A 24,321-nucleotide genomic window follows, 5' to 3' on the forward strand; every position below is an offset into this window, starting at 1 on the left:
GTACAACGGAAGAACCAGCGTATGTTTGTAGAGGGAAATCTGACGATGAATAAGAACACTGTACTATTTTCACTGTAATATGCATATCTCGTCGTTAAAAATATTGTTCCCGCCGGGTCTCTGCATTCTACTTATGTTACTAGTCTTTTAAAAGGTTCTCTTTTGAAATATCCCCTCAGGGTTGAATCCACAAAGCACGCATTGGATACTAAATACATCTGCTCATACGGTGAATTTGGATGAGATTGATCGTAGAATTCCAATGTTCTAATTGGATAATTAGGAATTACTGTACAATTTATTAAGTTTGAAAATAATATCTCAGAATTTCATTAATAATACGATATATAATAATAACACGAATAATACGAAAGCTGCATGTAATTTTGATAGAAGATCATAGAGAACTTACAGAAGTCAGTGCTAAATCAAGACTTAGAAACAATTAGTAGATTACTTAATTTTACATAAAAATTACACTCAATAGCAAACAAGATGAATATTAGTTGAAAATCTAATAAAGAATAGAACGCTAATAGAACGTGACAAACGGTTGTACAATACGTAATTATACTTGTCTTATAATCTCACAAAAGATAGCGAACGTGTAATCATTATCGTGTATATGTATATGAGCTAACCAACAACGATCTGAAAGAATGAGCGCTGCTTGAACAATCTACACTCTGAAAGGTTCGGACCGACAACTTACGCAATATACGAAGCCATACCTAAGAGGGTTATATAGCGTAGCTCTAAATACTTTTACGTAAATCTTAATCCAATTTCTTTTTTCGCGATGGTATTCACATCCTCGGCCCGTTCCTTTTGCTTCTTGAAAAAACGAACGTTAGATTAAAAGAATTTGTTTTAAGAATTACTTGCTTTATATTTTATCGTAATTGCATAATTATTTTGTTGTTACAGAAATTTATCATAGCAATTATGATTCTAGATTATAATATAATTATGAGCCACAGTAGGTATAAAAAAAGTTACATGATTGCTACGGTTACATATGTATGTATTCATAACTGACTCGAACTATTAATTAGATTCCGGTGATTCATCGACATCAATTTGACTATTATTACAGATACGTGTAAATTGTCATGAAATAAATTTATTTTTGTATTTTTTCATTGTTATACATGTATAATATAATTGATACATATAATTTTGGATAGACAATAAATGTCTTAATAATACGCTGAATCCTACTACGATAAATTATTGATATGATAATATTTTCTGTGTAATTATCCCTTAATTACATTTTTCATAATTTTGAAATCAATCGTTTTACGCCTCTGGTCTTGTTAAACATCGACACAAGAACCATTAACAGACTCATATTTGTGTAAAATAAATTTACCACAGAATTAAATACATTGGAAGATTTCCTCAAATGTTAGACATCAAATACTAAATATTAAATCATCATACTAAATTATCCTTAAATTGTCATTTAAAATAGAGAATTAAGCTAATAAAATGAAACGATTTCCTTACGAGTGTTAAAGTTTGTGCGTGTTCGATACATTCTATTTAGAGGCATGCTTTCATTCAAATCAAACTTTTTTATTAATATCGCTAAAAATGCAAATTCGCATAGAAATCCATAGGTTAGATATAATACGCTAATAAATTTAATTGAGTTTTTCTGTGCGTAGGTATTAATCTTAAGCGAGATTAAGAAGTTTTATATACGACAGGTGGTATACTGAAATAGACAAAGAGGCGGTAAGACGAAGATATAGAATGAACCCTTTCGATTCGACAACGATAACCTACGTATATCTTTGTCCTTCCTCGCCACAGGTATAGCCATACATGGTACCCGCCGCACTTGACCTATATCTTATTATGCTGGCAGCGTCCGGATGCAATGCGAAGCGTTTGTGAATAAGCCCGCCGGGTCTCTTCGAGGTTACCGAGGTTCACCACCACCATAAAGAAGTCCTTCCTTCCTGTAGCAGTCGTCTCGATATCCCGGCTTCCGCGACAGACGCAGACAAGGTCCAAGTAGTCGAGGAGTTCGCGTCGCTCTTCTAGTTTTACGTTTTTTCCAAACGCAGCCCACTGAAAGTAACGATTTTGAATGGAAATCTTTCTTACTCATCGGTGTCAATATTTACTTTTACGTGTAAGATATTGGAACTGTGCTTTTTACGGTAAGTAATTAACAGTAACACTGTTAATTTAACGTATTTGGTTGCTAATAATTTGACCGACTAATTGGATCTGTTCGTTTACCATTTCTCTAACCAGGTTCTCTTACTATCAAACTTTTAATTTGCTTTTATGATAAAATGTAATATCAATGTTATCTGTTTCGATGCTTTGGAGCAGCGCGAGATTTTAGGTCAATTTTTAATGATATCTTTAACTTGGAAATTTCGTCTTGCTATTTATCATACTTTTACAGAAACGTGTTAGAGACAAGATAGGAAACAATGTTTGACGTAACTCTTACATATTATATTACACGTGTAAAGTATTACAGGCCTTGAATAAAGGATAATAATTTTTTATACGTTGCTCATTTCTCCTCTATGCGGAACGTTACAACCTTGAATGAAAAGTCGTAACTGACTTTTTCTCGAGCAAAAAGTCCTAACTGAATATAAAAGTATTTACATTTTGTAAATGATTCGATTAAAGTAAACATGTATATAAAAGAACAGGCAAACTCGCTCATCAACCCTTCTGGTGTCTATATTTTTATTTTTCCAAGGTTTCGCCAAGTAATTTCTATCTTCCCGGAGCCTCACTCTTGACCGGTATTTAGGAAGGTCACGACCTCAGGGTAGGTTTGTCGCGAGACAAATATTCACGCATGCGCGACCTGTGGGCGAAAGTATTTAAAGAGGTGGACGCGCCTTCGGGAAGGCCACTCTTCCCCGAACTGTCACGAATCGCGCAAGTCCCCCACTTTCCTCCCCTTCCGAGGCGAACGAGCACGCGTTCCCAACGAGAGCGGGAAAATCGGCTCTTTTAGTCTATTTTCTCCCCCTTTTTGTAATCGTCCCTTTAACGCTATCATAGTCTCTCCCCTCCTTTAGAATCGTTTGTCCTCCATACTTTCCCTCTCCAAGAATCGTCAGTGTGCCATCGATTCGTTTAATAGACCCGCTGGTCTGTCTTCGCAGGTTCAATTTGGTATCGGCGAACGTGACAGGAAGGAAGAGATCACCGCCATTGGCCAGACGAATTTTTCTTCGAGGCAAACACCAACGTCTCGAGTTTCGAGTCATGAAAATATAATTCCTTCGGAAGCAAATTGATCGTGAACATATTCGATTCTTCGATCTGACTTGTTCGTCTTCGTTTCAACTATCTTCGAGTGTGATCGATCGTAGGAAACGAGCTATCAACGAAATTCGACGAATTTCTATCTCTAATATGAAATACGTGATGTTCGTTTGACTGTTGGAAGGATCGGTTATCGAAATACGAGATATCGAGATACTGAAGATATTCTCCGAAGGACAGGTTGTAATTCAGTTTCTCTAATGGATTAACTCGACAAATATACAGTATATATAATCAACTGGACTCTTGGATATCCAGGGATTCATCGTCGAGGGTCGAAACGCAAACATGGAAGAGGTGGATGTTCAGCAAGAGTCGAGGGATCAAGTGGGCAACTTGATGTTTTCTCCACCACCGATGAAAAAATCCGACACGAGGGAAAGCATCTCCTCTGTAGACAGCGACGTGAGCCTTTCATTCGATCGAAGAGGCTCCAAAGGAGAAGAGGCCGACTTATCAGACAGTGGAAGTTCTGACAATGAGAAAAAAGTGAACGATGCGATGGAGCAACAGAAGAATTGCGATCCAGATTCGGGAGCAGATTCTTTGGAAGAAAATGTCGTTAGAGATCCAAAGGATCAGAAACAGCCAACATCGACCGAAGTAAGTACAACCACTCAAGATGACTTTGTTCCACCAAGCGACGAATTGGCCGAGAAGATATGCGCGCAAGTGGAATTTTACTTCTCGGACGAAAACATCGTGAAGGATGCTTTTCTCCTGAAACACGTGAAAAGGAACAAGGAAGGATACGTATCTCTGAAGCTTATCTCGAGTTTCAAACGAGTAAAACATCTAAGTAGAGATTGGCGGGTCGTTGGAGCTGCTTTGGCAAAATCAAAGAAACTTCAAGTAAATCCACAGGGTACCAAGTTACGAAGAGTCGATCCTTTGCCACCTTTCGATCAAACCACCCCATCGAGGACGATATTAGCCGCGAGACTCCCGGTAGAGAAGTTGTCGGTCGAATCTGTGGCTGAAATCTTCAGGCCGTGTGGAGAAATCGCTCTCATTAGAATACTTCGACCTGGGCATCCAGCACCAGCTGAGGTAACATCTTTTTTTATCTTCCGCGCTCCTAATTGTTGGTACGTTGATTTAAAGAGCGGGAAAGAAGAAAATATGATTGAGATAGAAACTTATAAAATTCGTTTTTTTCAAAAGACAATCTTTGATAATCGTAATTAATAGGAGCAATCGCTTAATCTATCAATTATCAGGTGCGACAAGCAATCGCCAAAAGGCCAGAATTGGCATCGAGCGAGGAGTGCGCCATGGTCGAGTTCACGGATTCAGCGTCCGCTCGTACCGCCTTACAAATGACCTTGGGCGATGCCAAGGTGTTTGAGCTGCAACAATCCAGCGACAAGAAGAGGAAACAACAACCAGCAAAGAAAAGTGCCCTGACAAGATTGACCAAAGAGGAAGCTTACAACTCCTCGAGTTGTGCCAGCGGATCCGAGACAGAAGATGGAAGAGCCAGACATAAGAAACCCATTCATGGTTACCCAATGTATCATGCTTATCCGGGCCATCCGTTCCAAGGTTTGGAAATTACTTATTTGCTATGCTGTTTCTTGCGATGTAGAAGTTTTCCAGGCTCTCATAATTTGAATTCTTATACCTAATACACATTACTCTTACTTTAGTATAGATTATTTGTTTCGTATATTTTTCACCCTATTCGATATTCTAAAGAGAGGAAGATAATTTTATAGATATATCCTTTTTGTTCTTAAAGCATTACACAATTACGAAGGAAAAATATTAATTGTATCCAAATTTATTAATAAGAAACTGATCACGAACAGTTACTTAGCTTTAAGCACAGAAAATGATTCATCAAATTCCTGCATCAGTTATCTGCATCATTAGCAAAATGTTTCAGTGCATTCATTCAAATTTCTTCCATATAAAAAATATATTATTTGAAGTATCGTGCTAACTGTATATAGTGCAATAATTCATTCATTATTTTTCACTTATTAACAGAAATTAATGTAAAATAAATCAACTTATTGTTATATTTCTGAGCTAAGTAACTCGAATCCTACATATCTTAACACTTTGCTGCAAGTCAGGTAAGAGTTAAGCAAAAGTAAAATATTTTAATATTTGATGAACGAATTTACAATGCTGCTGTTCTATCGCTTATCGATTATTATTTAAGATTGTCTATATTTTGCATAATTTTTTTAATATCATATATATTCGGTCATCAAACAGTTTCACTGCTTAAGGGTTAAAAAAAATTATTCTCTTCCCCTGTATCTTTTAAAACTCACCCTATAACGCTATTGTTGCAGGACCCCCATCACCGGATGCATGGTTATCTCGTCGGTTGTCCGCTTGTTCTGTCTCTGGTTCAGAGAACGGATTCATTCTGCGTCGCTTGTCTTCCTGTTCCGGTTCAGGCTCCGGTTCCGAAACCGGAAGTTTCGGCAGACGTTACTCCGCTTGCTCTTCCGGTTCTGAGACCGGTTACTGTCACCCAGTTTTCCCGCCGAGTTACTATTATCAAGAGAATCGGCGTTTCTCTTGTTGTTCGAGTTCCGGCTCCGAGTGCAGTGGTGTTTGTTATCATTCTAGTCGCCGCGGGTCCGCGGATTACGGGCCATTTTTGAGAAGATTGTCCGCCTGCAGCCGAGATTCAGCCTTTGACGCAGGTTCCAGGAGGCTGTCTCTATGCTCTTCTGGTTCTGAGCAGGGTAGCTATTGTCGACCCAGAAGCAACAGTGGTATCGCGTTGACTCATCTTCCAGAGAATGTGACGAGAATGCCGTCTGGACCAGATGGAACGCGTGGATTTGGCCGACCACCCAAAATGAACGCCATGCCACCGCCAATGGAACCCACCTGTTAGACGTCAATTACTCTCGAGAATTTCTATCTACGATAGACCGTTACATATATTCGTTGTTTCTTGCTCTTTTTTGAATGACCAACTCTGTGTTTTTCAATAGATTAAACAAGAGATATATTTACATACACGTATATGTTTTTTAACGACTTTTATACAAGAGATCTCTGGAGTACAATCAGTCGTTTACTTGAAATTAAGTAAAGTAATTGATGATGTACAAATACGTTGGTTAATGTACAAGTGTATTTACCATGGTTTAATGTATTTTGTTAGTTGTATATATATTACTGGATGACGTTATTTGCATTTATAGACGGATTGCATATTTTTCATATATATATTGTTTTTGATATAGCATTAGAGAGTTTTAACAAAAATTGTCATTTAAAGCGATGTACATCTTATATATGTATGAAAGATTTAATGCCCCCTTTGAAATTCATAATTCCATTCCATCTTACGAAATGATTTCGAACTCTTATAAAGGCTGCCTATAACCGCCGAAAATGAGTATGTTTAAAGATATTTATGTGAACTCTATTTGTCTGGATTACATATTATATTATTGATAAGAGGTCTGTGCCTAGAAAATATGTAAATAATAGTATTACAACAATAATGTTATTTGTGATAAGCGTCGATTTTACTGTAAGGGTACGTGAAAGTTGTATGAAGCCTTACATAAAAATGTTCGATCTGAGGTTCTGTGATATTGACGAATAATGTACAGACTTCGAAACCGCGAGTAAGTAGAATATACCTGCGTTAGACAGACGCGTTCTTATACTGTTCGTGATACTCAATCAGCAATGCATCTGAATCTGATTATTTAAGAGTATTATAAGAATATTCATGATAAATGTTAATTGTGTAAACATTCTAGAACAAATATATTGGTACAACAAGTTTTCAGTTGTACCAGTTTTGTATCAGATTTCGATCACTCTATATCGTACTCATATTGAATCTATAAATAAATTAATAATTATTTTATTTGTTCTTAATTTTAGACATTCTTATATATTTAAAAAATGATTTAAAACGTTATTTTTCTAAATATTAGTTTGGAACTAAATTTTGGTAAGTATCGTGCATATAACATACATATATATGTATATACAATATCATACAAATACAAATTAGTAACAGAATAATTAAAACCTTTTACAATAAAACGAGGATCTTTCTATATAATTATTCTTAATTTACATTGGATTTTAAAAAATTAAATAATTTAACTATTTTCAAATATATATATACAAGTATACGCATATTGTATATTTTAATTTATATTGTTTTAAAACATATATTTTGGAATAATTTGATTTGTTATGTGCAAAATACTAATTTTTTTTAATTAAACATATATATATATATGCATGTATATATATACCTAAGTTCACGCCGTTCACTTTTTTTGCTTATATACATTTATGTTAATTATTGTATACAAATCACATGAGAAACACGTATGCGTTCAAATGTGTATCTAAAATAGAGATTACATATAACACAGGAATTGTAAATGAGATGACATCGCCATTTAGATAAGTAGTGCGAATAATGAGTTTTCATACTTGTAGGCTTTAGGCTACGTGGATGTCAAAAAACTTCACTTCGCTTCGTTACATGAGAAATGAGAAACCTAGTATGTACGCTTCGTGTAAAATGGTGAGGTTAGAACGTGTTTACTTGTCAGATTCTTCGAGGCAAAGAATGAAACCAAAAGACGACTTAAACATAACAGGAATGTGAACGTAAAAAAGGAACAATCCTAAGGCTAAATCATGTTTTTTCCTATTGGATGGCCACGGGTTCTAAATACTACAGAACCAGAAAAAATAACTGCGGTTGTTTGCAATAGGGATAAAATACTTTTTGCTGTCTTAACGACGGATACTCTTACCATCTGGTATTGTAAGGCATGTATGATAAATGTAATATTATAATTTTATTATAAATGTCCTAAAAAATAAAATCATAGTCCTCTATAATGCATAATATCGAATATGAAAAGCATCTTTCTTTATTTATGAATTGTATTTGTAATAAATAATATTTATACTTAGCAATTTTATTTCATTTGTATTGAAATATTTTGATATAATTGTTGTATAATAGTTTATGTTTATTATAATTTCACCTGTACATGTGTTTGTTATTTATATTTCTCATTTATTATGTATGTTCATTGACAGTTTCTTCTTAAATAATGTTGTAAAAGACATGTATTACTTTAGTACAACTGTATAATTTATTATAATATATTAATTTTTCATATAGCCATGTGTGCCCATTGTGTTCATCAGACGAACTACAGATTCTTTAAAGAAACACGGTGACAATATTTTGGTACAATGGAGGCCAGACTCCAGTATGATGGTTATTGCGGTATGAAAAATTGTGTAACAAATTAAATTATATCGCAAGGAAGGATCTTATATTGTTAATTTGTTTTTAGACATCAGACAGTTATCTTTTATTTTATCGTTTGCAAGATACCAGTCCAGAGGGAAGGGGTCTCTACGAACAAAGAGACTCTCCAGTTACGAGCTTAAAAAGGGATAGTGCTGAACTTTTTATTAAAGAAGTTATCCCTTCCTTAGTTTTGACATTTGTAAGTAAATATACAAATAAAGTTTTCATTCGTAGATTAAATAATTTATAAGAAAGACTTTTTTTATTTAGGAAAAATCAGCTTGGATAGATGGTGGAATCAGTTCTTTAGTTTGCATACGTGATGAGCTTATGGTAGCTACAAAAACAAGTCATGTAATACGTCATAAGTGGGATGGTACAGTAAATCGAGACTATTCTCTTGACCTAAGAAGAATACCATTTAGTGTAGATCAACAGATATCTACTGTAGCTATACCACTTACTGAAAACAATGTGTTTGTCACCGATATTGAATATTCTCCTTTAGTTGGTGGATTTGCAATTGTATTAAACACTGGCAAAGCAGCATTTCTCACAGCACAGTCATTAAAATTTGATCCTAATGTATGTCAATTATTGTTGATATATGTAGATAAATAATTTACAATAGTATTATTTTTTTAGCAAGTACAAGGAATTTGGGCTAGGGATGTTGACGATGCTACCTGTGCAGCTGTAAATCATAAATATCGTCTTATTGCAATTGGAAGACAAAAGTATGCTTTCTTTACAAATTTTCGTATTTTAAAATCAATTTATGTAATTTATAATGTATATTTTATTAGTTCTGAGGGTGTAGTGTACTATGTTGATGAAACCACAGGAAGTTTAGAAATGTCACATACATTAAGTTTATCCTCAAAAGATTATCCAGGAAGACCAGGCCGTGTAAGATGTTTAAGGTGGACTCCTGATAGTTGTGCCATTGCACTAGCTTGGGAAGGTGGCGGCCTAGCAATATGGAGTACATTTGGAGCTCTGCTACTTTGTAGTTTAAAATGGGATTATGGTTTAAGAGTAGACTTAACACATGATAATCCTTTACATATCCACACAATGGTTAGTGAATTAACTACTATATATATATATATGACTTTATAATATTAGTTCTTGGTATTATTTAAATACATTTTATTTAACTTGATTTTATATATACATATATATATACATATATTAGGAATGGTCTGCCGAAGGCTATCAGCTTTGGATGTTAAGAGAGTCTCCAACTCCTTCTTTGGTTGAAGAAAATGGAATTGAGGAAGCTAATTTAAAATGTTCTTTAATACAGTTAGATTTTGTAAAAAGTCCTCTAACTATTAATCCTTGTATGGTACATATTCAAAACACGTATTTCCATAATTTCTATCTTTTATTAGTAACATTGATGAATAACAATGAATTTTTATATAGGGTCATCATGGACATTTGTATTTACAAGGCGAAGATAGATTATATTTAAATCTTGGTGGTGGAGTTTCCACAAATATTTCAACTTTTCATATTGGTAGTGAAATTCCTAATGATTCCATAACACAGACACTTGCAGGTTGTAAGCAATGGCTAGTTGTTCCTATTCCTATTGCATACAGTGGTGCCAATTGGCCAATAAGGGTATTTAGTCCACGTGTTATGCGTAGATTGCCAAAATTTTTATACAGTGACACACTATGTATATATTCTTAAATGTATATTTTTTGTAGTATACTGCTATTGATAATGAAGGTATGAGTATAGCTGTAGCTGGACGCACAGGGCTAGCTCATTATTCTTTACCTTCACGTAAATGGAAACTTTTTGGTAATGAAACACAAGAGCGAGATTTTATTGTAACCGGAGGATTATTATGGCATCGAGGTTTCTTGATAGCCAGTAGTTATTCAATATTAGATGATAAAGACGAAGTTAGAATATATCCACGTGATACACGTTTGGATAATAATTACGTTAGAACTGTTAGAATGCCATCACAGGTATTACTGCTCAATACATTAAAAGACAGGCTCTTAACGTTTTGTGCTAATGCACAAATTAGCATTTATGACATGGTAATAGAAAGCAATAGTGGTAAGTAAGAATAAACGAGGAAAAATAACATTATGAATTACAGGTAAGGAAATTGTTTTAAAACGTTATTGTTTTAGATGCAGGAAGTATAGAATTAACGAGATTGCAAACTGTAGATATCAGTGGACTTTGTGTTCATCCTGCTTGTGTTGTAAGTGCCACTTTAACCACTATACGTGCAGAAACTGCTGGGAGTCATCCACATCCTGAAAGTCTTCTGTTGAACGTATCTGGGCGTCTTCTTATGGTTCAACGGGAACACTGTACTGATACTCCAGAAGTTGTATGTGAATAATATTTCTGTACTTAATATAAAGGATTTTCTTCTAATTTTATTATATTTTACAGCTATTTACGTGTAGTGCTCCAACAGTATTAGCTTCTTATGTAGAAAATGTTTGGGTACCATGGAGATCAAGAAGAGATAAACCTCATTTAACAGAAGCTCTATGGTTATTTTGCGGTGCTCATGGCATGCGTGTTTGGCTTCCATTATTCCCAAGAAATCATCAAGAAAAAACGCATACTTTTATGAGCAAGAGAATAATGTTACCTTTCCATTTACGTATTTATCCATTGGCTATATTATTTGAGGATGCCATTTTATTGGGTGCGGAAAATGACACAGTACTTTTTACTTCGGATACTAACTCTCCATTTTCGTTGCCATTCAGTCTATTAGAACTTACAGTAAGTGTAATATCATTGGAATGCTTCCTTCTAGTTAAAAATTATCGTCATTTTAATTGTAGAGTCAAGTCTATCTCCATCAAATATTGCGACAACTTATTCACCGCAATTTAGGATATCATGCTTGGGAAATTGCTCGTTCGTGCTCTGGACTGCCATACTTTCCACATTCATTAGAGCTTTTACTTCATGAGGTACTAGAAGAAGAAGCAACTAGTAAAGAACCAATCCCAGATGCTCAACTGCCTTCTGTGGTGGAATTCATCCGTGAATTTCCAGGAGTATGGGCTAGAGCAGTTGTACAATGCGCTAGAAAGACTGAAATAGCACTATGGCCTTATTTATTTTCTGTTGCTGGACCACCTAAGAAATTATTGCAAGATTGTTTACAACGTCAACAGCTTGATACTGCTGCTAGCTATTTAATAATTTTACAAAACCTAGAACCTTCAATCGTTAGTCGGCAACATGCTACTTTATTATTGGACGCTGCTCTGGAACAAGGAAGATGGGAGCTGTCAAAAGATCTTGTTCGCTTCCTTAGAGCGATTGGTAACAAAAAATTTGTTGTGCTTATATCGCTTTTATTATTTTTATATGTTTGTTTTTCTTTTTATAAGATCCAAACGACGTGGAATCACCAAGAACATCTTGGGGCGGAACATCAAAATTAGGCGGACCTCCTCAAACTCCGCCACTCTCACCTCATGAAGATGACTTATCTTTAGTATTAGGAACTATGCAAGTTTCAAGAAGTCGAAGTTACAGTACTACTATAACGCCTAAAGTACAATCTGATTCAGTATCCAAAGATATAGCTCCTTCTTCAATGCTTGAAAAGACTAGAAACGTCGTTATGAGACGAAAAAAGTCTGTACCTACAAGCACTCCTAAAACTGAAAAGGCTGATAGCAAGTATGTTTTAATTATTGAAATTAAATTCTAAAATAGATTTTGATCAAAACTGTTAAAATATGCACAATATGTACTAAAATAAAGTGTTTATTACTTTTTAGAGAAGGTTCAGCCGAAGAATTTTTCATTGACGTAATCCTACAACGTCATGCCCGTCGATTACTTTCAGCAAAGCGGCTCGCAGATTTAGGCAGATTTGCTGCACGATTAGATTTTCATTTAGTTACATGGTTTGCCAGAGAACGTGATAGAGCAGCGAAAATAGATGATTACGTTGTAACGTTAAAAGCAGTGCATGAAGATTTTTCATTTGCTTATCCCGTGCTATCTCTTCCAACTTTACAGAAGTTTCGAAGATCTAGCCTTACCTCTCTACGTTCTATAAGATCGGTCAGTCTAGAAAGTCCAGAAGATGAACAACCGTTAAATTCTAGTTTTGTTGTTGATTTGCCTGATAGTGGTTATACTAGTTTACCAAGTGGAAGACCACCTTATACTACATTAATATCTCCTGTTGCAAGTTTAGAAACACAATTTCCTGCCACTGAAACTAAGTTAACAGCTAACATGTTACATGGTATTTGCATCATCTTATTACATAAATTTAATCAAAATTTAAAATCATTATTTTAAATTAAGCAAAAATAAATTTTGTTTCCGTTTTATAGATGGTAATAGCGTTCTTAGTGATAGCAGTACTATTTGGAGAGATGATACTGAATCAATTGTTGGAACTGGAGTGGGAACAGTATGTTGGGTTTCAGCAGATCCGGTAGAACAAACGGAAGTTCATAACGCTTCACTTTGTGCACCTATAAGTCGTGCAGAAGTGCAACTTAGATATCTTTTACAATTATTTTTGGAAGGTGGTTGCTTAGGATGGGCTGCAGTATTAGCAACTGTTTTACGTGATGCACCTGCTATGGCTAGAACTATCAGAGCAGCACATGCTCCTATGCAAACATTTGATTCTGTAATTAATTTAAGAGACGGTCTTCTTACATTAACGAAATGGTCTCATTCTGAATGGTATGTATTATATCAACAACATGTGTGTTTAAAACAAAAGTAGTTTAAAAAATTATAGAAAAAATTAAATTTGCATTTCAGTTTAGGATATAAACCTTTCATGTCAGGTATCCAAGGTCAGATTTCTTTGCTAAACAGACTAATTGTAACAAAACAACAACAAGAACAAGAGCAAATACCAGAGAGTCCTTCTCCTAGTCCAGCTCCATCAGCAGGTAGTAATCAACGAGGAACTTTATCTCGATCTCGCCATTCATCTATTAGTCATACTTCAGCAACTGCTCCGTTAGATGAAGACCGATCACACGAATTATCGCTAAAAGTGGAAGATGTAAATTTTCGAGGTAGTTATAGTAACCTCAATAATATGGAAAATGCTACTTCACAATCTACATGTGTGATCTCCTAGAGCAAAGGTGTCTTCTTTAAAACTCAAATGTATTGTGTTATACATATATTCTAGCATTGGTAAGTAGATACAAAGATTTTCCAGAATTTTTCAGCTTTCTATGGAATGTGGTTAAATATGATAAGAATTTGAAATAAGAATTTGTCAGATTACTTTTTTGTACTAAGATTTTTCTTAAAATAATGTATAATATAAATACAATGAGCATTAAACCCCAAAATTTAACCAGTAAATTATACGTGCATTATACAAAAAAAAGACTTTAACAACTTTCGTCGTAATTAATTAACTACTGTATGATAATTATGTATACAATATCTCCGAAAATTTTAATATGTAAGAAAAGATGTTACAGAATTAATATTTGTCATTTTGTAAACATTTTTATGTCTGTAAATATGTTACTAATATCATCGAAAAAAGTACTGTTGAAATATTTTTAGGGCTATTCTAGTAACATTTAATAAGAAACAATAGAGTTCGGAGATACAGCAAAATATGACTGATACTATTTCTTCCTTTCTTCGTAGACAATATACAGAAATAATAAATATTTATATGAATGTAATTGATGTTAGTAGATTGTAGATTTAGATATGAGACAAACGAAAATAATGGACTCTAATATTTTATACATTGGAACATTACACTGACTGAATTGTGACTATATTGTGAAAAAATAATTTGCACTAATTCAATCTATTTCAATATAAGTTACCAATATAAATTACATACTTAGTTATAAAGTTATAAAATCTAATACTGACAAAATATAATTTTATTTGAGCGATAGTTGATAAAATAACATAGCCGTCCTATGATCTAAATTTCTTTCATACAGGTAGAAAATTGAATTTTGTGTGATGAAATTAACTATGTAACTATGTAAATTTAATGTCAATAACTGCATAATTGATATTGCTATAGACATTGGTTTTTTTATTAAGAGCTAATATGTTGGATGATAGAAGATAAAATGATCATTATTTAAAGAGTTGTAATCGTATTACATAAACTTTTTAGTTTATAATAATGGTTAATGACAAATATTTCTGTTTAAAAAAATTATAGGTTATATAATTTTATTGGTTACTAGTAATATGTCAAAATTATTTGTATGCTTAAAGGGAACACTAATACTCGTAAAATGGATTTTATAAGAATAAGATAGACGCATTTATGTTGTATAAGCAATTTTTGAAATTATAATTTCTAATATTTTATTTGGAAGTAGAAGTTTTAATAGTGTAGATTAAAAATATAAAAGTAATACCATTAAAAACTATAATTGAATGTCTTGCTAAACAGTGAAAGCAAACTAATATGCAAGGTTACTTTATGTTTTACTTATGAAGAAAAGAGACTCAATGTTTTATATATACTACATATGGCTAATATTTACTAAAATTATTAATTTTTTAATCTTATTTATATTTGCTAAGTTTTATTTTTGATTCTGGAAAATATTAATTTTATGTATTAGTTTCGAAATTTTAGCATCGAGGAGAATAGGTTACTATACACAGTCAAAAACAATAATCAAAATTATTTATAAGTATGACAGAATGTAAATTTAATTAATATGGGAAAATGGTCAATTGATAAAGAAAACTTATATTTAAACTCGAATACAATAGCTCCCTTGTTTCACAGTTTCTACATGTAATACAAATATATTTAATACTGCTTTTTTATATACAGAAGCAAATACATTAAGTTAATAACCAAAATGTGCGATTCTCTTTTAATTAGACACTAGTCATTAATAAATCTCAATTTCTATGGATTTAGCAATAAATATTCGATTTTACCTTATATTAAAAAATTATCTTACATAATTTGTAGAAAGAAAAACTGTGAAACATTAATACATAGTAAGTTATTTATATATATAATATATAAATAAACAAATATATATATATACATATTGTAACATAGATATTCAGAAATATATATTTTCCCATAAGTCATGTGGTTTCTTTTTACCTTACCAATATAAGAATTAATTTTTATATGTATTTCAAAATGATAAAATGTTAATATAAAATACAAGTAACACGTATAATATACATATGTATATGATGCTTTATGATATATAAACTACGTAAATATATAATATATAATTTTTAAAAATTGTAGGACGAATATAATCGTATTGTACGAAAACATTATATTATTTACAATTATATATTTTAGAAACAAAGGAAGTGATTTTAAACACGAAATAAATAATCGAACATTTTATTTTCAAATTATATATTGTGATAGTAGTGTCTATAATTAACTAAACTTAGTAGTACACTTTAACATATATTTTTTAATATTTAGATATTTGTAATTATATAGCGAGTAATATTTTAAAAAATCTAAATTAGAATTCAATAGTAATGTATAAAGATAATCAATAAGATATACTTATAAATAATATGTAAAAAAATATCAGAAACTTCTATAAAAATGTGAATCCAAATACATACAATATTTTTATGTTTTACATCAGTTTAAAGGTATCTATAATATTTCAAATTCATTTGAGCTTTAATAATACATTGTTCATATTAATTCAGTATATTAATTTCCTTATAAATTGACTATCTGGAGTGTAGTTATGTAACTATCAGTAGTCTTTTAGATATAAAAAAAATATTAGTTTCACAGAGTTGATATGGCACCGAATTCATTTTGTTCATAAATGGCTACGTATAAATAAAATGTTCATAATTTATTGAATTGTCCATTTGGACACAATCTTGTAAAATCGTTCAAAAGGTCGCATATTCTAAATAAATACTGATCTTGATATTTCCTGCGTTCAACTGAAATAAAGCAGTAATTAAAATGAAATAATTGTACGAGTACCCCATTTCTTAGCTCTTTAGGATTAAGGAAGATTAGTGAAAACTCGGAACTTCACTGCGTCTTTAGTGTCTTGGAAGGGGAAGACGAGTAACACTTGCAAACGAAAAATCATGTTACAAGCATCCGTTTCGAAAATACACGGTTTGTGATGGGACTTCCTCAAACATTATTCGACGTTACTGTTGCGTTGAAGACATATAATTTGGATTATAAGGTGCTTGTTTTTCATAAATAACTTCAGAATAAATCGGTGGTTGTGATATTCCTAGAAAGAGGCAATTTAAATTTTATAACAGTAAAAGAATAGGTAAATTTATATATTCTTGTAAAACACAACACTAATTAATATTTAATACTGAATAAAATAAATATTAAAAAGTTCATCTTTAGTTTTCCTAAATTGTGTCTAAAATAAGTTAATTAAAATTTTTATGCAAAAATATATATATAGATACTGTCGCTACCTTTTTTACTTTATATATATATATATATATATATATATATATTTAATAATCACCTGCTGAATTCGTAGGATACGCAGTGTTTATATAGTGTGGAGTTGGTTGTGGAATACTCGTGGATGATTGAATTACATGTACCATACTAGGTACGTGTACTTCTGGAACAAAATTCCCGTAAAGTAAATTCAATTCTGGAGAATATTTTATTTATAGAGACAGTAGACGAATATTTGAATATATATTCAACAAATATGTGTCAATTTTTATTTCTACTTTATCACTTGTGTCGTATGTGAAATGCTTAAATTGTTTAAAAAAATATATATTTCGAAAAACTTTTATTATCTACAAGTCTTTATTTAATTTTTTTATGAACAATTATACTTTTCGCGATTGATATAAGAAAATCATATTGCAATTTTCATATTCATCGTATAAAAGTAAAATTATATATTATTCAGTAGTAAAAGATATTTTATTTTTCGAATTTTCTACAAATTATGCATTCCAAACCAACAACGAAGCTTCAAAAACGATTTCAGAAAAGATGACGGGAGAAAAATATTCCAAGTAATTAAAGTATTATTAATAATACTGTTTATCTTTTCTTGCATTAATACTTTTTTAAAGCTTATCTCTCAACATGTTTTATGGAAACCGATTTAAAAATAAATTAATATTTACATTTTATTTTTATATTAACGGTAATCGTTAGGCAATTTAGGTGACCTATATTTTACAATACATACCTTAGTAACATGGTTGTTTTGAAATATTATACTTTAACATTCTTAATGTGACAGTGGGAAGAAAATGTTTGCTCACATTGAAAGATCACAAAGATATTTATTATATAATGTTACAATAAAAAGCACTTATCTATATGTTAGTTATATATCATAAGTTTACATTTTTCTACAAAATTCAATAGCTTTCTGTCATTAGTCATTGAAGTACATATAAACAAAAAATGGGTCACAAGTATTATCACAATACTTTGTGTATGTCAGTATAAAATCGCGTATAAAAATATATATTATGTATTAAGAATGGAAGTCAACTGTTTCGCTGTGTAATCTGACAAAAGTAAAATCTTGCAATTTGCAAATATATGAATAAACTTTATACTTCCATAACGGTTTCAATACGGCATTTAACAAGTAAATATGTACTATATTTCAATGCATATATCTATAAGATTGAATCTTTAAAATAAATGTAAAATATAATAAACATCGTTATACGTGTATTAGTTTTCATTAAATAAACACGACTCGCGCCTGTTTATTTAATTTTACAAACGCCTTATATTATTGATATATTTGTTACATAACATAGATATAAAAAAAGAAAAAAAATATCACATCTTTTGTATAAAAAAAAGCTAATCATGGAATGTTTGATCACCCTTTGATTACTTAAAAATTCAAGGTCGTAGAATTTTTTTTGGCATGCAAAGAGTTCAAGGCAAACGCGTGAAAGTCTTACCAACATAATTGTCATTCATAACGTTGAATAAGTATATGTAGTTGTTATACTTGACAATGTAGTAATATTAAGCGCATTATATTGTCAAGTAATAAATAATTTTTTAACATTGTCTCTAACAATGTAAGCTGAACACTGTGATTTGTTATTAGGATATTTCTAGAATCGTTTCTTCAACAAAACCGTACCATATTGCAATCGAAGTACTGTTCTTGAAGTACTGAGCGTTACATAGTAGTTTTCAAAATCGCATCTACGTATACGTTAAAAAATGTTATAAGCACATAAGTTCAATGCGTTAAGAATATACAAATAGAAAGCGAAGTCAAAATATTTAAAAAACATGTGTAGTTCGATATATACTTATAGGAAATATTATATGTAATGTCAGGAGATTGGAAGATGTGATGAAATGGATTCAGATCATAGGTGGTCCTAAAAATAATTACAGGACGAAATTAGCTATTACTTTCCCTGCAAATCTATTTTATAAGTAAATAAACTGTGTTTCTTTTTTAATATTCGTTTTGACTGTCTCTACAAATAAGTATTTAATACGAATTAAAAATTAGGTAATAGATTAGTTATTTAATTAAATAATATTATTTATATGTATATGTTTAAGAAGCAATATAAAAAAGAAATAAAATCAATAAATTAATATTTCCATGAGATATGATATATAATAAAAATTGAGTATATAAAATAATATAAAAAGTGGTCTATATATTACATATATGGTAATAGTAGTATTTTCAACTACTTTAATTAAATATCTGTTTAGTTGCAAATGCTTAGACCAATTTTTATATCATAAAAAGAAGAATAGTAAAAAGGAAAAATAACAAAATTAAATTGACGATTGTTATGAAAATTTTTGTCTAATGATATAGAATAATATTTTTAAAACGCGAATATTATACAAAAAGATTCTTACTTCCATAAACTGTTCCTCGATGACGTCTGCGATACCATGGGCAGCAACTACAGCATAGGCATGACATGCAGAATACTATCATTGTAAACAGAACGGCTAATACGATAATCATTACCAGCACCATCCTATAAAGAAGAATTCATGAAACAAAATCAAGCAAAGTTAAATCATTTTATGTATATAATGAATTGTAATGAACACTTTAAATTATTACATTATTATTTAATTTTAATATTATTTCAACCGTTTTAGTAACAGTTTATTTAATACATATATTAACACACTAATAGATGTGTTACAGAGGCACTATTTTTTAGAAAACATGCGCATTTTTTTAATGTAAATATTATCACGTATGGATATTGTTATGAACTAACTTATATGAATTAAGTTAAATTAATAAAATGCAAAGACATTTGCACTTGATTTGATAAACCTGTAATAATAAATTATTTAAATGCAGAAGTGTGGAAGAAGCTAATAGATACTGGTTGAAGGAAGAACATAGTGTTATAATAAAGAGTTTAGAACATTGGGTGGATAAATGCAGAGTAATGGAGGGCAGAAGCGTGAGACTGGAAAAAATAGTGGAGGGACCGAGTTACAAAGAAATAATAGAATGATTAGGATATCTGGAAGATAAGAAGGGGGAGACACGAGGGGACAGGAATGAGGGATCCAAAGATAAGTAATAGTAATAATAGTAATAGAAAGAGCAATATATTGTAATAGAATAGGTAGTTATAAACCTGAAGATATTTTTGCTTTAGTAACAAATTTACTATAGTGGATTAAGTTTGAGTTAAGTCTGGGTGAAGTTCATATACCGATATGATTATATTATATATATATATACGTTTGTCTGGAATGCGTTTATACGTCTCACGTTTTAATTTGTAAATATACAGAAAGATAAGAAAGGAACTGAACTTAGCTATGCTAGAGCATACATGTATGCATATATGTATGTATTACATGCTATAGTAAGATGTGCTATAATGAACGAATGCTACAATGAACAATTGTTATAACTAATATCAGACTGCTATAGTATAGCATACAAAGATGTTACAACGAATGCGAAGAAATATCTGCTTAACGTAATTCGCTTCACCGACTTTTTCATCCCGCCTTCGTTACGATGGTAAAGACGATGATATTGACGATGCGAATCTGCTTAAACTTTCCTTTCTCTCGTTTAGTAATATCTATTGCATAGAAGATAACTAAACAGTATAAGCACTCGTGAATAACATTATAAACTAACGTGGTCCAAGATGAACAAGTATCGTATGTCATAGTCAACGGACGAGATCTGTTTTTGGAAAGATAACGTAGGTAAAGGAAAACTGGTAAGCATGATTGTCTCATCAATTTCTACTAAATAAATAAATTTCATATTATTTTTATCACTTATTTTTTAATTTATGTTATATTTTTCCGCCGTTTAAACCGTTGTACTAATGATAACTTTGCTTTTAACTGTGAGCCTGAGATGAATCACTCCTAAGTACATATTTTTCAATATATACTTCAACGAATATACAGAGATAAATTTTTTTCAAGCGGCTATCATATCTATAAGTGGAAGTAAAAGTTGAGTAGGTGGTCAGAATAATGTGTGCCGTCATCAATATCATTATTAAAATATCAGTTCAATTTCAAGTTATCAGAATGAACTATATTTCCTCTGCTCTTTACATTGTATGGTGTATAACTCGACTAAATGGGATCATTTAAATATCTGTCTTATCTATATATCTATTGTTGTGTGAGAAAACTCCTCAGACAACATAAACACAAGAATATCGTTTCGCATTTTTCCTTGTCTTTCATACACTCAATTTAACAAAATTAAAGTCAAGATATTTGTTGAAGTAATTGTTTTTCGACAAACAGATTAATATTTTTATTATTTATTAATAATACTAATATATTTATTTTTAAATATATGGTTCCATTAAGAAAACAATGATGACCTTGAAATTTCATTTAAAAATGTCACCATTACCATTACATGTATCCGATTAAACAGTATATTTTTGACTTCTCGAGTTTTTTCATACTATCATTAGTAACGGATATTTAGATGTTCCTATTTAAATGCAGTATTAATTAATTGACGATTTTATGCACAAACAACACATAACAAAAGCATAAACAAAATTACAAAAAGATTACATAAACAAAAATATTAATGTAAGTTCTTTTACCATGACGATTGCAAACTAAATTCCACGGCATCACAGCAATACATTTTTTCACTAGAAATATCATAGCAACAATAAGATTTTTCCATAGGATCAAGCAATCCTGGGCATGAATTGATTGCTCGTGATATGAAGTTTTTGTTCCCGAACGTGCACTCCATTCCTAAAACAATTAATTTCGTTTGGGGACATTAATAAATATACATACACATGTATATATATATATATATATATATATATATATATTTATATAACTAAATAAATAACTAAAATATTATCGAGTATGCTAGAATTTATACAAAAAAACGTAATTAAATGATATTTAAAAATTATGAGAAAATATTAATTATTATATTTTTTTTGGAACGTTCTTTTTATGCTAAATATTGTTCAAGATAATTACATATATGCCATTTTAAATACTCTACTGTATGCATTATTTACATACTCGACGCAGTTTTTAATATCTTTATTTGTGTATTCTATGTTTAATTTTAGTTAAATAGAAAACATTCCTAATTCCTATAAATACTTTCATTTAATATATATTGTTATTAATTCATCATATAATTAAAGAATTATACATCTATTCCTTATTTATAATCACAGAAATTATAAGTAACTACATGATAAAAATTTCAGTTGATTAAATTAATTATAGTCAAATTAATGGCTTCATTTTATATATACATACAATATGTAGATAAATGAAATAGCTGTCGTTGATAGCGTCAGCTTCCGGTCTTATATTTCAATGATTCAGATAAACCAAACTTTCAAATTATAATGAAAAGATAAAGGATGATGTCGACTAAGTAAAAAAATATGAAACTATAATTCGAGTGTATGCTTCATACAAATCGATGATCGTGATCGCTGTTATTATAAATTGTAAAATTATAAATTGATTTTCAAATTATTTATCGAATTAAAAGAAAAATTGGAAGAAAAAAGATTGCTGAAATATTCTAGGAATAACCATTAGATTATTAAAATCATTAAAGAAGGCTATAAATTTATTTTTTATTAAGTTTGTCGATATATTACGTACTTATGCAATTCTTTCAAATTGTTTTAACAATACAATTTTACGTAATTTTAATACAAACCCACTTATGTTGGTGATAAAATTAAAATATATACAAACAATGTTTATTAAGATGGCATTAATGAAAAGATAAGTTACTAATGTAGATTAGTTAATAGCAATGTAAGCTATATTTTTAAACAATGAAACTTCTGATTCGAAAAACGAAAGTAGTTAAAAAATGTTTACTTATAATAGATTACAGCCTAATCAATTTTTATGAGCGTCCATTAGAGAATCTTAAGTTACCCACAAAATTCTAAATTTTTTATATTTTTATATGACTATTTTTTCCTCTTTGAATATCATTATAATAACAAACAGAGATGTTGAGCGATATGGTTAATTATTCACAGAGGTAACTGCATATGTATTAATGTACGAATGTTGATCTTACATAAAACTATATAAAGTAAGTAATTGAGAAATAATAAAATGTAATTAGGTTTGCTAATTATTTAATACTATATAATCGAACAAAGAATTGAAATATTTGTCAAAATATATGAAGAAAAAACCATTCAAATAATAGTCATAAAAACGTAAAATGAACAATATTAATATTTTTATACAACATATAATACAGAAAAATTTTTCATTTCTTATAATATTTGATGATTACAATTTGTAGATGATACATAGATTTATACACTAATCTATGCTGTTACATATTAAATATAAATCTTTTAAAATCAATAATGTATTTCTTTCTCAGAAATCAGCTACGAAAGGTTGTAAGTATAAAAAATGTATTTGCTGACGATATCCATTATTATCTACTGTATACATATATACATAAGGCAAAATCAAGGGGCAAGATTTTTATCTAGATTTCAGATGGATTACACCGAGATTGAGTGCAATACTCTGGATTTCTAATAGTTAATAATCATAGTGAATCAGTTATTGTCGTACGTATCTAATTTTACCAGATTACTTTTATGTTGATACCATCCTGTTACTAGAAAAACAAATTCAGTACTTTGAAGTCTCACACTTACCATAAGATAACCCCGCGTTGATGCAAATAAGTAGCAATAAAGTAGTAACACGCGACATTTTAAGCAACTTGAATTTCAAATCACAGAATTATGGCTTCAACAAGATTGACCCTAAAAATAATACACTGAGATTGAGGTACCTATTAACTATACAATTAATAAACAAACGTAATGTACAAACTCTTCTCCCTACTATGTAACGGAATGCTGCAAGTTGCAGACTGTTAAGTATAGTGTCGGATGTTGGTATGACTCAAAAGATGTCAGCCTCATCCCTTGCGTCAGTCGAATATTGCCGAAGAAAGCCGACCATTTAATCACGCTTTAAGCGGTATCTTTGATTTGTTACTAGTCATAAAGTACTTGTTTGAATATTAAATTATATTAACATTATGTGTATATTAAATTATATTTGAATTTAGATTATGATTTAATTTTATAAGTTGTACATTTCTTATTTTACATTACATATGTATTAATCCTTTCTATTATATATGTAATTTTACACTAACTTACAATCATCCAGAAAAATCTTCGTACATCTTAGGAAAAGA

General features: G+C 30.7%; 3 protein-coding genes across 5 annotated transcripts; 2 read left to right on the forward strand and 1 right to left on the reverse strand.

The window, feature by feature from the left end:
* Window positions 1–1,750: 1,750 nt before the first annotated feature.
* Achl (La ribonucleoprotein translational regulator Achilles) lies at window positions 1,751–7,171 on the forward strand. Of its 2 annotated transcripts, XM_069111017.1 has the most exons (5): window positions 1,751–2,174; window positions 3,153–3,495; window positions 3,574–4,365; window positions 4,536–4,860; window positions 5,622–7,171. In XM_069111017.1, the coding sequence occupies exons 3-5, from the start codon at window positions 3,604–3,606 to the stop codon at window positions 6,176–6,178; spliced, it is 1,644 nt and encodes a 547-aa protein (XP_068967118.1). In that variant the 5' UTR covers window positions 1,751–2,174; window positions 3,153–3,495; window positions 3,574–3,603; the 3' UTR covers window positions 6,179–7,171. The 2 variants fall into 2 exon arrangements, with proteins under 2 accessions (XP_068967118.1, XP_068967108.1); XM_069111007.1 differs by lacking the exon at window positions 1,751–2,174 and having other exon boundaries at window positions 2,876–3,495.
* Window positions 7,172–7,610: 439 nt separating this feature from the next.
* On the forward strand, window positions 7,611–15,690 carry Rich (guanine nucleotide exchange factor subunit Rich). The gene is made up of 17 exons (XM_069111030.1): window positions 7,611–7,849; window positions 7,926–8,100; window positions 8,462–8,569; window positions 8,640–8,795; window positions 8,867–9,181; window positions 9,242–9,333; window positions 9,403–9,676; window positions 9,795–9,947; window positions 10,028–10,228; window positions 10,318–10,681; window positions 10,759–10,964; window positions 11,030–11,371; window positions 11,434–11,923; window positions 11,992–12,286; window positions 12,388–12,863; window positions 12,955–13,315; window positions 13,397–15,690. The coding sequence occupies exons 2-17, from the start codon at window positions 7,966–7,968 to the stop codon at window positions 13,722–13,724; spliced, it is 4,296 nt and encodes a 1,431-aa protein (XP_068967131.1). The 5' UTR covers window positions 7,611–7,849; window positions 7,926–7,965; the 3' UTR covers window positions 13,725–15,690.
* Window positions 15,691–16,431: 741 nt separating this feature from the next.
* Window positions 16,432–24,026, reverse strand: LOC138178794 (uncharacterized). Of its 2 annotated transcripts, XM_069111040.1 has the most exons (6): window positions 23,961–24,026; window positions 23,768–23,878; window positions 21,683–21,842; window positions 19,470–19,594; window positions 17,101–17,202; window positions 16,432–16,848 (listed from the first exon to the last, which is right to left on the reverse strand). In XM_069111040.1, exons 2-6 carry the CDS (start codon window positions 23,823–23,825, stop codon window positions 16,760–16,762), a joined length of 534 nt encoding a protein of 177 aa, XP_068967141.1. In that variant the 5' UTR covers window positions 23,826–23,878; window positions 23,961–24,026; the 3' UTR covers window positions 16,432–16,759. The 2 variants fall into 2 exon arrangements, with proteins under 2 accessions (XP_068967141.1, XP_068967148.1); XM_069111047.1 differs by having other exon boundaries at window positions 17,101–17,199; window positions 23,768–24,020.
* Window positions 24,027–24,321: the final 295 nt, after the last annotated feature.

This window comes from Bombus flavifrons, chromosome 1, assembly GCF_040668555.2.
Source record: "Bombus flavifrons isolate JBK064 chromosome 1, iyBomFlav1_principal, whole genome shotgun sequence".
Taxonomy (NCBI): domain Eukaryota; kingdom Metazoa; phylum Arthropoda; class Insecta; order Hymenoptera; family Apidae; genus Bombus; species Bombus flavifrons.

Bases quoted from the DNA above. Each gene is read 5' to 3' on its own strand.
- Achl (XM_069111017.1), top strand. From the start codon at position 3,604: ATGGAAGAGGTGGATGTTCAGCAAGAGTCGAGGGATCAAGTGGGCAAC. The intron at 4,366-4,535 runs GTAACATCTTTT...ATCAATTATCAG, and splicing joins GGCATCCAGCACCAGCTGAG to GTGCGACAAGCAATCGCCAA. The intron at 4,861-5,621 runs GTTTGGAAATTA...CTATTGTTGCAG, and splicing joins TCCGGGCCATCCGTTCCAAG to GACCCCCATCACCGGATGCA.
- Rich (XM_069111030.1), top strand. From the start codon at position 7,966: ATGTTTTTTCCTATTGGATGGCCACGGGTTCTAAATACTACAGAACCA. The intron at 9,948-10,027 runs GTACATATTCAA...ATTTTTATATAG, and splicing joins TAACTATTAATCCTTGTATG to GGTCATCATGGACATTTGTA. The intron at 12,287-12,387 runs GTATGTTTTAAT...ATTACTTTTTAG, and splicing joins ACTGAAAAGGCTGATAGCAA to AGAAGGTTCAGCCGAAGAAT.
- LOC138178794 (XM_069111040.1), bottom strand. From the start codon at position 23,825: ATGTCGCGTGTTACTACTTTATTGCTACTTATTTGCATCAACGCGGGG. The intron at 17,203-19,469 runs GTAAGAATCTTT...ATTTTGTTCCAG, and splicing joins TCGAGGAACAGTTTATGGAA to AAGTACACGTACCTAGTATG. The intron at 16,849-17,100 runs GTGATTATTAAA...GCCTCTTTCTAG, and splicing joins GTATCCTACGAATTCAGCAG to GAATATCACAACCACCGATT.